Source organism: Thunnus thynnus, chromosome 6, assembly GCF_963924715.1.
Source record: "Thunnus thynnus chromosome 6, fThuThy2.1, whole genome shotgun sequence".
Lineage (NCBI taxonomy): Eukaryota > Metazoa > Chordata > Actinopteri > Scombriformes > Scombridae > Thunnus > Thunnus thynnus.
The window spans coordinates 23,586,467-23,603,369 of record NC_089522.1 but is presented as its reverse complement, the minus strand read 5'-3'; the positions used below and the strand labels follow the sequence as shown (position 1 = coordinate 23,603,369).

The 16,903-nt window shown below is 39.9% G+C and overlaps 1 protein-coding gene and 1 long non-coding RNA gene across 4 annotated transcripts; one reads left to right on the top strand and one right to left on the bottom strand.

Moving 5' to 3' along the window:
* Positions 1-691: 691 nt before the first annotated feature.
* On the bottom strand, positions 692-8,803 carry ddx23 (DEAD (Asp-Glu-Ala-Asp) box polypeptide 23). Its single transcript, XM_067592755.1, has 17 exons — positions 8,671-8,803; positions 6,733-6,878; positions 6,453-6,572; positions 6,068-6,161; positions 5,911-5,976; positions 5,679-5,817; positions 5,449-5,582; positions 5,025-5,137; positions 4,757-4,900; positions 4,306-4,531; positions 3,986-4,131; positions 3,679-3,856; positions 2,682-2,924; positions 2,414-2,565; positions 2,207-2,315; positions 1,877-2,051; positions 692-1,758 (listed from the first exon to the last, which is right to left on the bottom strand). Exons 2-17 carry the CDS (start codon positions 6,876-6,878, stop codon positions 1,535-1,537), a joined length of 2,409 nt encoding a protein of 802 aa, XP_067448856.1. The 5' UTR covers positions 8,671-8,803; the 3' UTR covers positions 692-1,534.
* Positions 8,804-8,933: 130 nt separating this feature from the next.
* LOC137185365 (uncharacterized) lies at positions 8,934-16,559 on the top strand. Of its 3 annotated transcripts, none has more exons than XR_010928845.1 (3): positions 8,934-9,362; positions 13,940-14,053; positions 16,318-16,559. It is a non-coding gene; the product is annotated as an uncharacterized lncRNA (long non-coding RNA). The 3 variants fall into 3 exon arrangements; XR_010928844.1 differs by lacking the exon at positions 8,934-9,362 and adding an exon at positions 12,742-12,844; XR_010928846.1 differs by lacking the exon at positions 8,934-9,362 and adding an exon at positions 12,759-12,840.
* The last annotated feature ends 344 nt before the right edge of the window (positions 16,560-16,903 follow it).

The following is a 16,903-nucleotide window of genomic DNA, read 5'->3' as shown; positions in this document are numbered from 1 at the left end:
CTTTTAATGGTTTGGGTCCGTTTTGTGTTTCATTATAACACACTCGCTGGTAAATGTAGTCTTTGATGTACTTTGTTAGTCATGTAAGTGATGAGAGAATGGAGTGATGGAAGAAGTATTCAGGAAAGTACCAATACAGTAATGTAAACATACTCCATTATAAGTAAAAGTCCTGCATGAAAAATCCTACTTACGTAAAAGTACATAAGTATTAGCAGCAGAATGTAGTTAAAGTATTGCAGTAAAAGTAGTGGTTTGGTCCCTCTGGCTGATATATTATTATATATGACATCATTAGATTATTAATACTGAAGCATCAGTGTTAGAGCAGCATGTTACTGTTGTAGCTGCTGGAGGTGGAGCTACTTTGAACTACTTTATATACAGTGAGCTAGTTTAGTCCAGTGGTTCCCAACCTAGGGGTTGGGTCCCTCTAAAGGGTCACTAGATAAATCTGAGGGGTCGTGAGATGATTAATGGGAGAGGAAAGAAGAAATACACAAATCTGCTTTCATTTTCCAAAATGAACACTCATTATCTCAAACCTGTTGTCATACATATCCAATCAGGAAACAGCTCTGAATGAATGCATAAAGGTTTTATCTATTGATCTGAACCCTGATTAAGACCAAGATCTAAACCATTAAAAAATGTTTCATGAATAAGCCATGTTAACAAAACTCCACATTACTCCTGCCTGACATTTGGCCTTTATTTACATGTTTGAAGATTTTTACTCTTTCTCTGCATCTTAAGATTTAGTCATTGAACACATCGCTCTCTTTTTGGACTATAAACACTTCCTGTGCCTTCCACATTTCTAACAATGTGGTCGAGCAGATGTCAGTCTTTCACAATCATTTTTTAGGCAGTGAGGAGAGAAATGTCAGACACATTTTCTGTATTCACTTCATACAAATGTTTATATTTAAAACGGTGCATTGTAATTTAGTCAGCGAAAAACAACAAGCCATCACTCCTGGAATTGGTCTCTTACTGAAAGTCAGGAAACTCAAAGTATAATGACTGAAAATTAAAAAAGAAAGAAAGATGCACAACACAGTACTTATTACTACTCATCTGTACTCACATCCTGGCTGGTATTTATCACATTTCAAAACAGAAGAGAAGCTTTTTTTTTTACAGTAGAGCTCAGCTACATAATCAGTGATCCTGGACCTGCACTCGTCTATAGAAACATTACAAGCATCGTAACATTTATTACACAGATTTGAACTGTGTAAAAATAGTCAAATTCACACACATCGATGAGTACTGTCCAAATTTGAGCCTCACAATGCGAAACCCAGTGCTGAGATGATTTCTGCACTAGTTACTGTGTTTTAATCAGACAAAAGAAGGATATCACTACCCACAGCATGGACTAAAAACTGACAGAAAGGGAAATCAGAAATACTCAGACCAAATCCTAAATGTGAGACAAATACATATTCTGAGATACAACAGAGGAAGAGGTGATAAAATAGTCCTGTGTGTGTTTTTTCAATGTATACAGTCCAACCACCGGGGTAAATCAGGCAAAGATGGTCTCCTCGCGTCTCTTCTTGGTCAGGATGGTTCCAGGTTTGTGCTGAGCGTCTGGGTGGTTGGCCAGCTCTGGAGGGCAGGTGGAAACCGGGCTCTCCAGGATGGCCTGCTTTAGGTCGTAAAACACCGCCGAGTCCTCTTTAGTGAGGAAGGTCATGGCCACACCACTCTTACCTGCACGACCAGTACGACCGATACGATGGATGTAGTCTGCGGGAGGAGAGAGAAGAGCACTTTGTTACCAGGGTGACAACAATAACACCAAGAAAACAAATATACTAGACAAAGAAAAAACTTAGACAGTGAGGAAACACTGCGTGCTTCTTACCTTCGATGTTCTTCGCCATGTCGTAGTTAATGACCATGGAGACGTCCTGGATATCAATACCTCGACCAGCAACGTCTGTGGCCACCAGGATATCTTTGGCTCCTGCCTTGAGGTTGGAAAGCGCAAACTCTCTCTGTTCCTGGCCTTTGCCACCGTGCAACGTGCAAGCATTGTACTGCAAGAAGTGACGGAGAGGGAAGAAGAGACGGGTTAGATTTTGTTCTATATGATCAGCATTCTGGAAATCCAACAGCCCGTTTCACAAAGGTGATTATACACACATCACAAGTAGTGATGGTGAAACCGCCAGACGAGTCTACAGTGACTTACCCCCATCTTCTCCAGAGACTTGGCCAGCACGTCGCAACCCTTCTTCTGGTTGACAAAGATAATGATGGGAGGCTCGAAACCGTGTGCCAACACCTCCAGCAGCTTCTTCCTGCACCACACATAAAAAAAACCAAAAAACACTCAGTACTTGAAGACACTTTGACACAAAGTAAATGTGATGTTTGGGGTTTAAAGTGTCCGTCTCACCTCTTCTCTCCCTCTGACATGAGCAGGACCTTCTGTTCGACTCTCTCGTGAGGTTTGCCTGCGGAGCCGATGTAAACCACAGCGGGACGTCTCAAGTAGCTCCTGGCCAGTCGCTCCACAGCTGGAGGCATAGTGGCTGTGAACATGACCGTCTGCAGGATGCAATAAAATACAGTTTGAGTTTAGAAATGCATACAGACAGTGAGAGCACCTGCACAACAGCATTATTCATAAATGATGTTGGCAAACGTCTGACAGATAAACATACTTGTCTGTATTTATGTTTTCCAGATTCAAAGTTCATCGTCATTTTCTCGGGGTCCTCTGCTTCGTCTGTGTCTGGTTTCTGATTGGTTACTGGGATGTACTCCAGAATCTTCTGGACGTCAGGCTCGAAACCCATGTCAATCATACGATCGGCCTCATCCAGGACCACATAGGTGCAGCGGCCCAGGACCAGGTAGCGGTTCTCCAGCACATCAATCAGACGACCGGGGGTGGCGATCACAATCTGTTAGACGAGTAAAACAAACAGTTGGTGTATATTTGTGTTTTGTGAACACAGTATCATTACCTTAAAACATACCAAAAGGATAAACTTCTTGTTGGCGTTTGCTCGTCTATGGTGTCTGAAAAGAACTTTTTCATTGAATTTCAGAGGTTTGATAAGCTGAAGAAACAGCTGCTATAATTCACTTTTACAAAACAAAATAATTTGTTGTTTTCACCACCATTTAACCCTTTGAACCTGGCTTTTTTGGTCAGTTTTCACTCTGTTTATTTACAGGTTTTTAGCAGAGTCACTACATGTCGTGTCCCTTTACATCTGGTTCTAACATGTGATCTGTATCTGGATATGTTGTCTTGACAGTGAAATCTGATCCACAGGTCTTTGAATTTACACCTGGTTTTAAAGAGCACCAATTTTATGATGTTTAATCGTCACTATGATATAAGAGTGCAAGTGACACTGAATCTAACAGTATGTGCATCATGTCTGTGTATTCAGATTTAAGTAAACAAACAAAATTGTAAGATTGTTTAGGGTACTGAATATAATGAATTACTTATTTTGTTGCAAACATAATGAATCGAGAGTGTAATTCTTCACCAAGAGCTGTTACTGTCAAAATGAGACAACACCAAAGACAGATTTTAGTAACATTTGGTGCTCGCTGAATGCTGAGCCAAAGAACAGAATGTCTATCTACTGTTTCAGTGGTGTTTTGAGTCCACTAAGAAAGTAAAAACGCTGCATGTTTCACCTCACAGCCCATCCTGAGACGGAAGCCCTGGTCCTCTCTGGAGATTCCTCCGATCACAGCCACCGTACGGATGCCGAGCGGTTTACCAAACTTAATGGTCTCCTCTTCGATCTGCTGTGCCAACTCACGAGTGGGAGCCAGGATCACAGCATACGGACCCTGATCAGAGTCCTCAATCCTGCACGAACAGCCAAACAGAGAGCAGATGTGAATAAAAAAAGAACAGAAAGCAGTAAAACTGAAAATCCTGGGATCAAAAATACATTAACGCCTTTTCATGTGATTACTTGAGCCTCGACTGTGTTACCTGTCTATTTTTGGCAGGGTTGTAATCCAGACCAGCAGCGGAATCAGGAAAGCGGCTGTTTTACCGCTACCAGTCTCGGCCACACCAATGATGTCACGGTTCTGTAAGCCGATAGGAATGGCCTGCCTCTGAATAGGTGTCGGATCCTGGATTTTAAGGTGGAAAAAGATATTATTAGTGATTAAATTTACTTAGACTGAGGACAGTTAAGAGATATCAGTTTTCTAGGTCAATTAGAGGACGATTAAAAAAAAAAAGGTGAAATAAAGTATCTGTATTCCACTTATGAAAAGGTCAACGAGGTGACTCAGTGAACTGACCTTGTAGCCACATTTGTCGATGACCTCCAGGATGTGTGCGGGCAGCTGGTACTCCTTCCAGTTCCTGATGGGGTTGGGGATCTTTCCTCCCTTGGTGGTGATGCTGTAGTCCTCTCTGAAGATTCTCCAGTCTCTGTCCGTCATCTCCTCCAGCTTCTTCTGAGACCAGTGTCTGTCATCCCAGCGCTGCTTGGCTTCCTTCTTACGCATCTTCTTCAGTCTTGTCCTGAGAGGAGTAAAGATCGGGGATTGGATAGTGGTTGGTTGGAGGCCAGACAGAGGGTGGAGTAACTTTAAGTGAGTTGCTGAGTCAGTTTTAGGTTTAGTTTTTATGTTCCAGTCAGCTTTATGAATATACGCTCAGCTTTAAGTTTAAAGACTTGAAGTTGCTTTTGGAAACAGTATCCTTTTTAAAAGCCAAACAGAGATGATCATTTTATGTTTTACTCACTCCTCCTGCTCTTTTTCTTCCAGCGTGCGCCTTTTCTCCATCAGGTCACCATAGAAACGTGACTGCTCTCTTTTCTGCTGCTTCAAGTCGATGCCAGCGATGAAGCCTCGTCCGTACAGCTGTACCTGATGTTTTTCTTTGTAGCTAGGAGACAGACGGGGAAACATCGTGTTGTTTTATACATGAAGACGTGCTGGCTAAATAAAACGTCTGCCTCAAATCTAGGAGGTGCATGTTTGAGCGATACTGTGTGTTCATGTTGACTCACATCGGGTTGTAGTCGACTGACGTGTCTTCAGAAGCGTCCCACTCAAACACGAACTTCCTGTCGTTCAGGTGACGCGTTCTCCGGCGTTTCTTGAGCCCGCCCAGGTAACGCTCCTGTGAAAAGGTTAGATATTCAATTTAGTAAAGTACATGATTCAAAGATGCATGAAGAAGCAGCCTTCTCTTGTTATGGACCAAAACTGAGTCCGTCCATAAATATCCAACATGCAAGTTCTGAGGTGATAAATACAAATATGGTGCATTATATATTCAGCTGCCACTAAAGTGCAGTTTCACAGAAGAAATTTAAGGGTTTAATTTGATGAAAAACTAAAACTGCCCAAATACACCAAGACTCAGCTTAATGTTTAAACCTGTACAACATCTAACTCCTCTGCTTAATACAATAGTCAAATTTGTCTAACCTTGATGGCCTGGAGTTCTTTGCCTTTATCTTTCTCCTCTCTCAGCTTCTGTCGTCCGTCATCATCTTCGTTCCCGTTGTTCTCTCGCTCCATTCGCTCTCTTCGCTCTCGTCTCTCTCTTTCCTGCGGGTCCTCTGTGACACACATCCTCAGTTAGGATCAACACACTTCTACAGTGTAACAAAATTGCAGATTGTCTACAACTGAACCAACCAGAGGCTGATACGCACCCAGCATTTTTCGTCCTGTGTCCTGGAACAACCTTCTCTTCTTCCTCTCCTCTTCTATCATCCTCTTCCTCTCCTCTGTCGCCTGCTCACGCCGTTTAATAGCCTCGGCTTCTCGCTCTGCCTTTGACAGGAACTTGGGCTGGAAAGGACCAAAAATCAAAAAGAAGTGAGGACAAAATAATCTTGGGTTTACAAAAGGAAAAGAAAATGTGTATCTCAGGGAACTTCTCACCTTTGCCTCCGCTTCCTCTTCTGCCTTCTTCTTGGCGAGAAGCTCTTCCAAAGATAGTGGCTGGACCTGAACAGAGGCAACACTGGTCAAACACTCAAAATAACAACATTGGAAACGATGCAACACCAGGAAAGATTCAGCCAAACCAGATTCATACCTTCTCTTTCTTCTTTGTATCATCTTCATCCTCTTCTGTTTTTATGTCCTTCTCTCTCTTTAACTTGGAATCTTTTGACTTGGGTGATGTACTTCTGTAAAAAAAAGAGCAACAGACTGAATTTAACATGTGATGAAATTGGATTGACGTGAACACTATTCACAAGTTTAAAAATAGTAATTAAGATAATATGAATGTGGCTTAAATGTCAATTTTTATAAAGTTGTTTGAAAGAGTGCTGTGGGCAAATAGTCACAACCTAAAGTTGTAAACTAAATTACAGCGTAAAAATTTCTTGGTTTTGCTCAAAGAAAATAAATCAGCATTTACTACATTTGTGATCCTTTTCTATCTCACACTGCAGTGCGTTTCAGCCTTCACATACCTGGACCTCTTGCTGCGATCTTTATCACGTCGATGGCTGTCTCTGTCCTTACGGCCCCTGTCTCTGTCCTTGTCTCTGTCACGTTCCTTGTCCCTATCCTTGTCTTTCATGCGACGATCTCTGTAGGCATAATCAAAAAAGGTAGAAAAAAAAAAACCAAACAAAGTTTTTACATCAGACAAGCTGAAGCTTGGCGAAGCAGAAAATGAAACAGCAAGGATTGTCAGAAAACATTTAGAAAGCATAACATTTACAACTTCCAGTTTAGCAGTTTTATTACCTTTCTGCAGATTTGGAGCGATTTCGTTCACGAGACCGATGGCGTTTGCGTGAAGGGGAGGATTTACGATCTCGTTCTCGTGTCCTCTCTCTGTCTTTGGTCCCTGAGGATTCAGCATCCTTTTTGTCTGCGGAGTCGGCTGCCATCTGCAAACACAGCAAGTAGGTGTGGGTGGCTGAATTTACTTGAACTGACTTGTTATACATATAATACATTTTTATAATCAGTTATTTTACTTTCTCTTGGATAGGCAGGTTTTAGATAAGGTACTGCACTATTATTTTTCAGATGGCTTGCATTAATAAACAGCCTGACACTGTAAAAAGGAGCCATTACATTTAAACTTGCACTGAACAATTTTTTCTCATAAAAACTTTTTTTTTTTTAACAGATAAGACTTTGGGCAATTTTCAGGTCATGCGTAATGCATGATGGATAATCTGTGCCTGGTTAGTAATTATCATTAAAAAAAAACTACTTCTTGTTGTAGTCCACCAATAATATTCACTATATTGCTCAGTGTTACCATCAAAATGTCACAAAAAATGTTTTTTCTCCCTTCAGTTTAACTGAACACTTAATTTTACGCATTCAAAAAGGTAGAGTATAATTCATGGACAAATAAGCCACAAATATGAGCAGTACAACAGACAACGACATACATTACCAACATATAATAACTTTTAAAATTCAGCCCGAGTTAGCAAAGGTGATGTTCAATACTTTCAAGTAAAGTATGCAGCCTTATTTCACGTATTATTTCCATGAATTTAACTTCATTTGACTATCAATTAAGCAACGGGTTCACAGTTTTTCCAAGTCTGTCTTAAAACAACAGTCAGCGGCACAAATTAACATTGAAATTGTTTTTTCTTGCCATAATAATTCCTCCTGTTCATTCTGGCCATTAGAAGATCCCTTCATAATGCACTTACAATGTAAGTGATGGGGGACAAAATCCACAGTCCTCCTTCTGTGTGAAAATGTATTTAAAAGTTTATCTGAAGCTAATATAAAGCTTCAGCCATCCAGATGAGTCAAATCAAGTAGATATCTTGCAACGTTACAGCCTTTTTGTGCAAAAGTCCCTCTTTTTGTTACTATACTTCCACCACAACTCAACAGGGAAACACTTTCCGAGGAAACACAAACAGGAAATTTGATGCTAAAAAGACCGTAAATGTGGCAGATATCCACTTGATATAACTAACTCAGACTGCTGAAGCCTCATATAAGCTTCAGATAAACTTTTAAATGACTGTGGACACACTGTGGATTTTGGCACCCATCACTTACATTCAAAGCAGGATTAAAGCGAGGAAAACCTCTTACCGTGTTCATATGGACAGCTGACTGATGTTTTAAGATGGACTTTGAAAAATTGTGAACGCGTCCTTTAACATTAAAAGAAGGCAAAGCTTAAAAAAACACATACATAGAGTTTTCTGCCAAAGACAAAGAAAAACTCGCGCATTACTAGATCATTATTTGACATTAACTGCTTGTGTGGTGGGTTAGCATATGGTTTACATGTTTTCAACATAGTATGTGTATTTTGTTATGTTTTATGTTAAAGTATATTTCCATTCTAATTATTATTGCTTATACTGAGATAACGTACAGCATTAAGTCGTACAGAGAAAGCGTCAGGTTTGTTTTGTTTCCGTCAAAATTCACCATCAATGTTTGCAAAACACAATTTGTCAAATGAAACGTAGTTAATTAAATAAAAGTAAGACGGTTCACTCAGCTTCTGCAGAATGAATGTGGTGTAATAGTGAGCACAAGCTACGTTAGCTAACAACTGAGCAAATAAACGACTTATCTTCAAGAAACTGCACAAACATTAAACTTTAAGACTATAATCAAGACAAATATTTACGCTTCATAAAAGATACATCAAAATGGGAAGTGCGTGGTTCAACATTTAAAGCTTACCTTGGCCACTTGTCAACAAAACTATTGCGATTTCTCTTCGCTTCAAGAAGACGCCATAGCGGTCGACACGAGCTTCAGCCAGCAAGGATTTGTGGGAGTCGTAGTACTGAGCGCGCAAAACAGAGTGGAGGCAAAGAGAGCTTTGAACTACATTTCCCATCGAGGAGGAGGCTTTCTCTCAGGGCCCCGATTGTTTGGCGCATGAATACCTAAATGCCTGCCTAAAAATAATTTTCTAGGCAGCATCTCGGGCACAAGGTGGCAACCGTGTTACAATTTAGGGCGAAACTGTTTTTATATTTATTCTAGCTGAATTTTATACCAGGTGGTAGGTTTAGATTGTACAAATGAAACAGTGTGACCGTCAATTGTCCAGACTTTGATGCATTTGACAGTATTAAGTTTGTATTAAATCTAAATGGAGTTTATCTCTACCATAGATGGTAAGAGAAATACACACTTAAAAACAATGAAAATTGTGAAATACATTCAAAAGAAAATAAATGAAATAAGACGCAAAGTAACATCAGATTAAAAAATGAGCCACAATCAAAAAAATATGTAGGTCATTTTAAACAGTGCCAGACACAGCTAGTTTATGTTCCCCAGACAGGGCATTTCATACTGTCAGGAGTGAAACACAAAACCTGAATCTATTTAGACCAGCCAGTCAGTCTTCAGTGTGGTGGAAAGTAAGTAATTACATTTACTCAAGTACTGTACTTAGGTACAATTTTGAAGTACGTACTTTACATGAGGATTTCCATTTTATACTACTTTACACTTCCACTCCACTACATTTCAGAGAGAAATGTTGTACTTCCTACTCCACTACATTTATTTGACAGCTTTAGTTACTTTTCAGATTAAGATTTAACACAATGGATAATATAGCAAGCTTTTAAAATACAACACATTTTTAAAGATTAAACCAGTGGTTTTCTGCCTTTTTGACTTTGTAGGCCTACATCTTATAAAAAGCAGTGTGTGGTCACATTTCAGATGAGTTGTTAATGGCTCCACCAAATAGTGATTTTTCCCTTTAAACTTCTCACATGGTTTCATTTCAATGAATGTTCAAATGATCCAATATTTCACCAAAAATCAAAGATTAGAGAAAAATTCCAAAAACTTTGTGTATCAGAACTTTGTTTATTCTTCCTCCCTCTCCCATTAATCATCTCACGACCCCTCAGATTTATATGCTGACCCTTTGGGAGGGCCCGAACCCTAGGTTGGGAATCATTGGACTAAATTATCTAACTGTATACAAAGTAGTTCAAACTAGCTCCACCTCCAGCGACTACAACAGTAACATGCTGCTTACACACTGAAGCTTCAGTATTAATAATCTAATGATGTCATATATAATAATATATCAGTCAGAGGGACCAAACCACTACTTTTACTGCAATACTTTAAAGTACATTTTGCTGATAATACTTATGTACTTTTACTTAAGTAGGATTTTTCGTGCAGTACTTTTATTTGTAATGGAGAATTTTTACATTGCTGTATTGGTACTTTTACATAAGTAAAGGATCTGAATACTTGTTTCACTACTGCTTATTAGTCTGCTTTTTACCCGATACAAGACTAAAAGGTCTGCAGTAGGAGCAGGCCGTATCACTCTGTTGCATAGACTGTAGTGTGGCCATGATGAAATAGGTCTGTCAGCTCAGTAGCACTTAAAAATACTAGCCTCAGAGACAGATTAACATTCAAGAAGTGCTGTTAGTGCAGAGACGAGACTGTAATCTAAACCGTCCTCTGGTGTGTATGTGCGTATACATGCTTCTGCAGAAAGATAAAAGACTTTTTAGATGCTGCGAAGCTTGACTACAGTCCGGATTGGCTCAGTGCTGATTCATATTCTGGACCTGCCTCTTCATCCATGGGGAGAACGAGTGAGATTTATGGAGCCCTTCTGAAGGTGAAACACTTTCAGTAGGAACAGATCAAAGTTGATGGGATAAAAAATAAAAATCACAAAGGGGAAAGATTCTGAGAAGAGAACAATGAACTGGTTGGACAGATAAAGTCAGGGTTTGTATTTTATGTACTGAACTATAGTCATTAGCATTTCTTTGTTTTTCTTGATTAGTTTTTATTAAATAATTCTAAACAAGTTTGAATACAAGGCTGAAGATCAAAGCAGCGAATGATGAATTCCCTCTGTCTCATACATTAACTACTAATGTGCAAATGGATATTATTCTTTAATCTGTTTCAGTCCAATAGACCTTTTTTCACAGCAGACATTTTGACTTTTTGACACAGGTATAATTAATAACATTAATGATGGCTCTGTTCCATTTAGGTGTCATGGTCAAGGTAAACTTTATTATACATCTATTAAATGTACAATATGCAGCCCCCCCTTCCATCCCCCTAACACATGTCACACACACACACACACACACACACACACACACACTCACGCACACAAACAGAGCATTTCCAAGCTCCCTCACTCAAGCATACACTGACACACACACACAGACACACTAATGTAGAGACATAAATACTTCATGTACAGTGAACTACATGGTCCCTGAGGAACAAACTCTGCATAAGTAGAACCAACTAATAAAATAAAATATATTGCATCATACAAGTGTTGCACAAGGATTACCACTGCACATAGCCATGGCCAAAAAAACATCAAATCCCATGTTTTGTACTGTCCTTCTCATTTAAAAGTCTAATTGCTGAAGGAACAAAAGACTTTGCTAAACCTGTTTTTTTTTTATTTTCCTTTGCAGGATCCTTCCTTTGCCCCGATAGCTTAGTTGGAACCTGTGACGTAGAGGTTGCGTAGGGTCACTGAGGATGTACTCAGCCTTACTCAGAATGATGTCACAACTGAGCACCTGGCACCTGGTCACACCCAATGACTCTATTCACGTGTTGCTACTTATCTTAGTCTTGGCTGCGTTACCAAACACACAAATCAGGCCAAAGGACAAGACGATCTGAAGGACAGCCTTGTAAAACAGTTGAAGGACATACCGATCAACATTAAAACGTGTACAATTTTCATTAGAAAATCATTCACTGTTACAGTTCACGGTTTAAAAGTTTTGTTGAACTTCAACTGGTCATGAATTTCTATCCCTAAGTATTTATAAGTATTCACTCTTTCAGTGGGTACAGTGTTGACATTTGTGAGTGGGACTTCTCCTTCACTACGTCTAAAATCTGCAACCATTTACTTTGTTTTAGTCACGTTAACCTCGAGGAAATTGTCAGAACACCATTTAATGAAGTTCCCTACCTAACTGTGTCCCAGTAAGCCAAGCCAGTGAGTCAGCATTCATAATATGAGGGCCCTGAAACCTACAGAAATAAATGAAATATACCTGTTAATTTCCTGCTATGACATGTTAAAATGCCCGCCATGAACAAAATCTATTCTGTTTCTCTTTTATTAATCTTTTTTTCTTCCATTCACAAGCTAAACTGTTGTCCTTTTGTCTCAAGGACTAATATAAAGTATATTTTCATGGTGTACTAACTCTAGGCAATGGGCCAGAGACCACAATGTGCTGCTGTTTCTGCATGGTCAGGGTTTGAGAAACCCTGGACTGGACTGACTAGTCATGATGATCTGATTGTCTCTGCCCATTTTGTCACAATCTAGCAAAGCTGGGATAAGACAGTCTTTATCATGAGGCAGTAAGGTTGTGCAAACAAACCCAATAGGCCTTTCTCACAGCAGACATTTTTACTTGTCATAGCAGGAAAAGCACAGGTTTACTAATAACATTAACAATGGCTCTGTTCTATTCAAGTGTCCCAGTAAGCCATGGCGGTGAGCCAGCATACACAGTACCAGGACGCTGTAACTGAAGCAGAAAAATGTTATTCAGACATCATTCATTTTATTATTTACACCTGTGCTTTTTCTACTGTGACATGTCCAAGTGTCATCAGTGGAAAAAGGCCTATGAGCAAAGGCAGGCAGAATAGAAATAGAACTGGCCCACTGCGTCTTCATAGACAGTCTGCGAGGAGTAGTGGCAAACAGATATTACGGTTATGAAAAAACTAGCACTAATTTGGTAATGAGGTGCAGGTGTGCAGGCAGGTAATTAGTTAGCGGGGAGAACTCAGTGGGAACAACTGGTGGACAGGTGCAGAATGGCAGGTCTGGAATAACAGACAGATGTAGGTAAGAGTAGATGATGAAGTCTCCTCAGATTGACCAGTTGTTTTTTATGCTTCAGCGCTCCATTGACATCTTCGTCACTCTTCAGTTTTGATAAACCTTTCCATGACAACTTATACCTTTATCACTTTTTATTAGTGCACCGACATTTTTCTGACCTTCCACAATTGTCAACTTAGCGTTGCCCAACTTCAACCTGAACTGAGTCAATCAGCCAGAATAAATGATAACATCTGTACGGATGTGGAGGGTCATTACAAAGTCTTTCAATCTCATGTTGTCACTTCGAGTGGTTATGAAAGAGAAAAACAACAGAGAAAGAGAATGTAGATTTATAATATGAAAAATATATATGAATGAATAAAATGAATTTCTTCATCTGTGTGTAAGTGAAAACTCAGTGAAACATGTTATAAAATGGACTTTTTATTATGTTTGTGTATCTTATATGGTTACAAATTTCCTGCATTATTTTAACGTATATGTTATATGGAGGTTAATTACTGCGCTGTGTGTATGTACAGTATGTCATGTGGTGTAAATCTACGGTGCTAACTTTCTCATACACAACATGTAATGTATAAAATTTGTACAAAAGCAGCAGTAATCATGTAAACAAAACTCAGAAACATTGTTCATTGATATAAAATAGTAAATTGACAGTAAATGGCACTTTTTTACAATTTCCATGACCATATTCTTATAAATTTATTATCACAACTATGCTTCATCACAACTAAAAACATGAGACGTGAAAGTGTTTGATTTATATAATTTGGCTGTCCGTTTTAGGTAAAATTGTTTGTCATGCATTGGAAACATCAAGGTGGTGTTATTTCTATTCAGTGCCCATAACATATTGTCTCTGCTGGTGTTGGCATGCTTCACTCACACATAAACACGCTTTACCATTGCCATGACTACCCTATGTTTGCCATTAGGAGCCTGTCTTATACAATATGTCTACAGTTGCCCCTAGCGAGTTATTCATAGAGGGAAAATTGAGTACAACAGTTGAATTAAAAAAATATACTCATTATCATAACTCTGTCATGATTCTCCTAACATGCTACTGCCCTATTTTTGGTGTTTTTACAGTGATGATACAGCATACAGGTACAGCAACAAAAGGCAGGAAGATGAGGATTGACAACTGTGACGACGTGGCAGGAGATAAACACACGCAGGCACAATTAATGGAAGATTTTCCAGGTAAGTCCACACATACATTCAATTGGTTTTTTATTCTTATTTTGAGTGAATTGGGAAATTCATTGTGCTTGTGGGGAAAGTTTTGCATTAAAAGCAGGGAAATGTTTTGTAAATGTACTGTAAACAAGCAAAAAATATATATATTTTACCCTTATTCAACTTTTTAATGCATTTTTTACCAGCTGAAGTCTATGTGGTTCCACGTTTTGTTTGCGTCATGGCTAGTTAATTATTCTTCAGGACCGGAAGCTGAATTGCTATCAACCAGCGTTGTGTAATGATGACTATTACCTAATTCTGATCCCTAACAGCTCACTATTGATAACAGTTAGGCATGTGCAAGCAAGAGATCAATATTAGTGGGTTGACAAATCATATTGTCAAGGGTCAATTGTGGCAAAAACACTTTCGATTTAAAGATACAACATGGAAATGACTCCAACTGATAAGCAAATATTTACCCCTTTAAAAGCCCTAGAAACAGCCCTTTGCTGGAGTTGCATGATTGGATGACACAGATATGACTGTGTTTAGCTTTTGAAGGGATGTTTACCAGATGTACACACCACATATCCAACAGTAACCCTCCCTGCCAACTCCTAACTACAGTCATCCCCCCATCTCAGGCACCTCATGTGCCCCAGCCTGGGCTCCCTTCCCCCAATATTCCCCGATGCCAAGTATGGTTGTCTAATTAAACCACTAGAAGAGCACTCATTCTTGACATGCCCTCAGGGTGTGGCAAACGGGGCACATGGGCATGAAAGGGGGGTTGGATCTGGTGAAGGTGAACAGTGTGGGTAAATGGGGGTTTCTGGGGTGCCATAATATGGCGAATGAGGGGGCGGGGGGTTGGATGGGGCGTACCAGGGGACTCTATTTACCTCTGGCAGGGACACAAGGGGTCTTATCATTCCTGCAGACCTGAGCTGAGTGCCGGTGCATGTGAACCTGGCTCACCCCACCTCGCTGCACTGGGAACAAGGAAATATGCAGAGCAGACAAGATAAACTGCTTAGTATACACAGCACACACTGACACACATTCATACATCAATTCGTATGTACATCGTCATGCATGGATGCCCTTAGTTGCAAATACGGTACTCACAGACACACGCATGAACAGATAACAGGACTGCACTGACAGTAAATGAAACAAAGAAACTTGGTTTAATAACAGCAGTCGTAAATGTATAGTTGAATTTTTTTTAAAAATCACAGACGCAGCCTTATATTTATTGAATAGTTGACTTGATTTTCAGCACATTATGCACAGTATGCTAATGCTACCCCGTGATATGGTTAATAATCATATGAGCCAGTCCTCAGGGTTCAGGGCTATATAGAAAGGCTGTAGTTTATGCTGTCTGGTGATGTCTGTGCGCCTCATTGGAAAGTTAAAAAGAAACACACAGACATGCACAGACTGAGCGCTGCTCTGCTGCCTGAATCTGTCACATCAGAGCAGCTTTGGACTAAGAAATCAGAGAGCGAGTGACGGATTGATTGAGTAAAACTTCACTTCAGTAAGTCCTCTACAATCAGACACATTCAGGTATGGTTTTTGTGCCAGTACTGGGTTCTTTTAAAGAAATAAACACAACCACAATTTGAATACACAATAAAAACTTGCATTTGTAATCTAAATATGTCTTTTTCAGTGACGTGAATTATGCAGACCTACAGTAGTGCAGTATATCAAAACAATATCTGGAAAGACATCATAGCGACCATGTCTGTGTGATTGAACCGCAGAGAGGCAGATGCCCATATGGGACACTGGAGAATGTCACTCCTCAGCCAGCTGAGCCTGTGACATACAACCCCATTTTCCATCCTGAGACAGGAGTTATGATACTGTCAGAGCAGCTGTGGTAAGGCTCACTGTTATAGTGGATGTGTGTGTTCGGTGTGCGCGGCGCGGGCATATGAGGGAATGTGATCTATATGTCAGTCTGCAGATAGCTCATCAGTAACCAGGCAGCATAGCTTCGCAAACCCCCCATCCTTCCTCTCATCAGCCCTTTGCTTCCCTCTCTGCCGCTGCAGCGCTGGAGAGGTCTGATAGGTTGATTGTGCGAGTGTGTGAGACTGCATCTTGTGTGTTGTTATGTGTGCCTGCCTGCCTGCGCTGCCATGTCTGATAGATGATGTGCTTATGTGGTAATGAGCCACGCTGCACAGCGTCCATTTTCTCTTGACTCCCCCAGAGGGTTTCGGATGGCAGCACTCTTCTTTAAATCATCCCTCCTCTGGTTCCAGATCCTGATCTGCAGCAGGCTCACCGTCTCCGCTGCAGGCACCTATCTATCCAGGGAGGAAGGGACAAAATGTCTAGACTGCACAGATCACTTGCTGACCTGTTCATTAGTTTACATCATATATGTCAGTTTCATACATGTGTCATTGTTGGCCTGTACAAATCTATTTTCAGAAATTGTCCTGGACATGGTGGTAATTTTATCAATAAATCTACAGCACAGACACCTGTTTTTTTTTTGTGATTGTAGTTTTTATTTTCTGTATGCATTCTCAAGTAGAAAGAAAAGAAAAGAAAGGAAAATAAAATAAAAAGAAAGAAAAAATATAGACAAATCCAGGTTGTAGGTGGAAGTAGACAAGTTGCCATGTGGTCCAGGAGATCCTGTAGAGCTGCTTCTATGTTGAACATATAGTCATCAAAATGTCAGTTTTATCAGACAGCTATTAGTTTTATCAATCATATAACATCTAATTCCATAATTAAAGCAATAATAAAAACGATATATCCCTGAAAACAGGGCCAGGAACCTCCCTTTTCTAAGTTTGGGACAACATAAAGAGGACAGCACATTATATCTGATTTTAC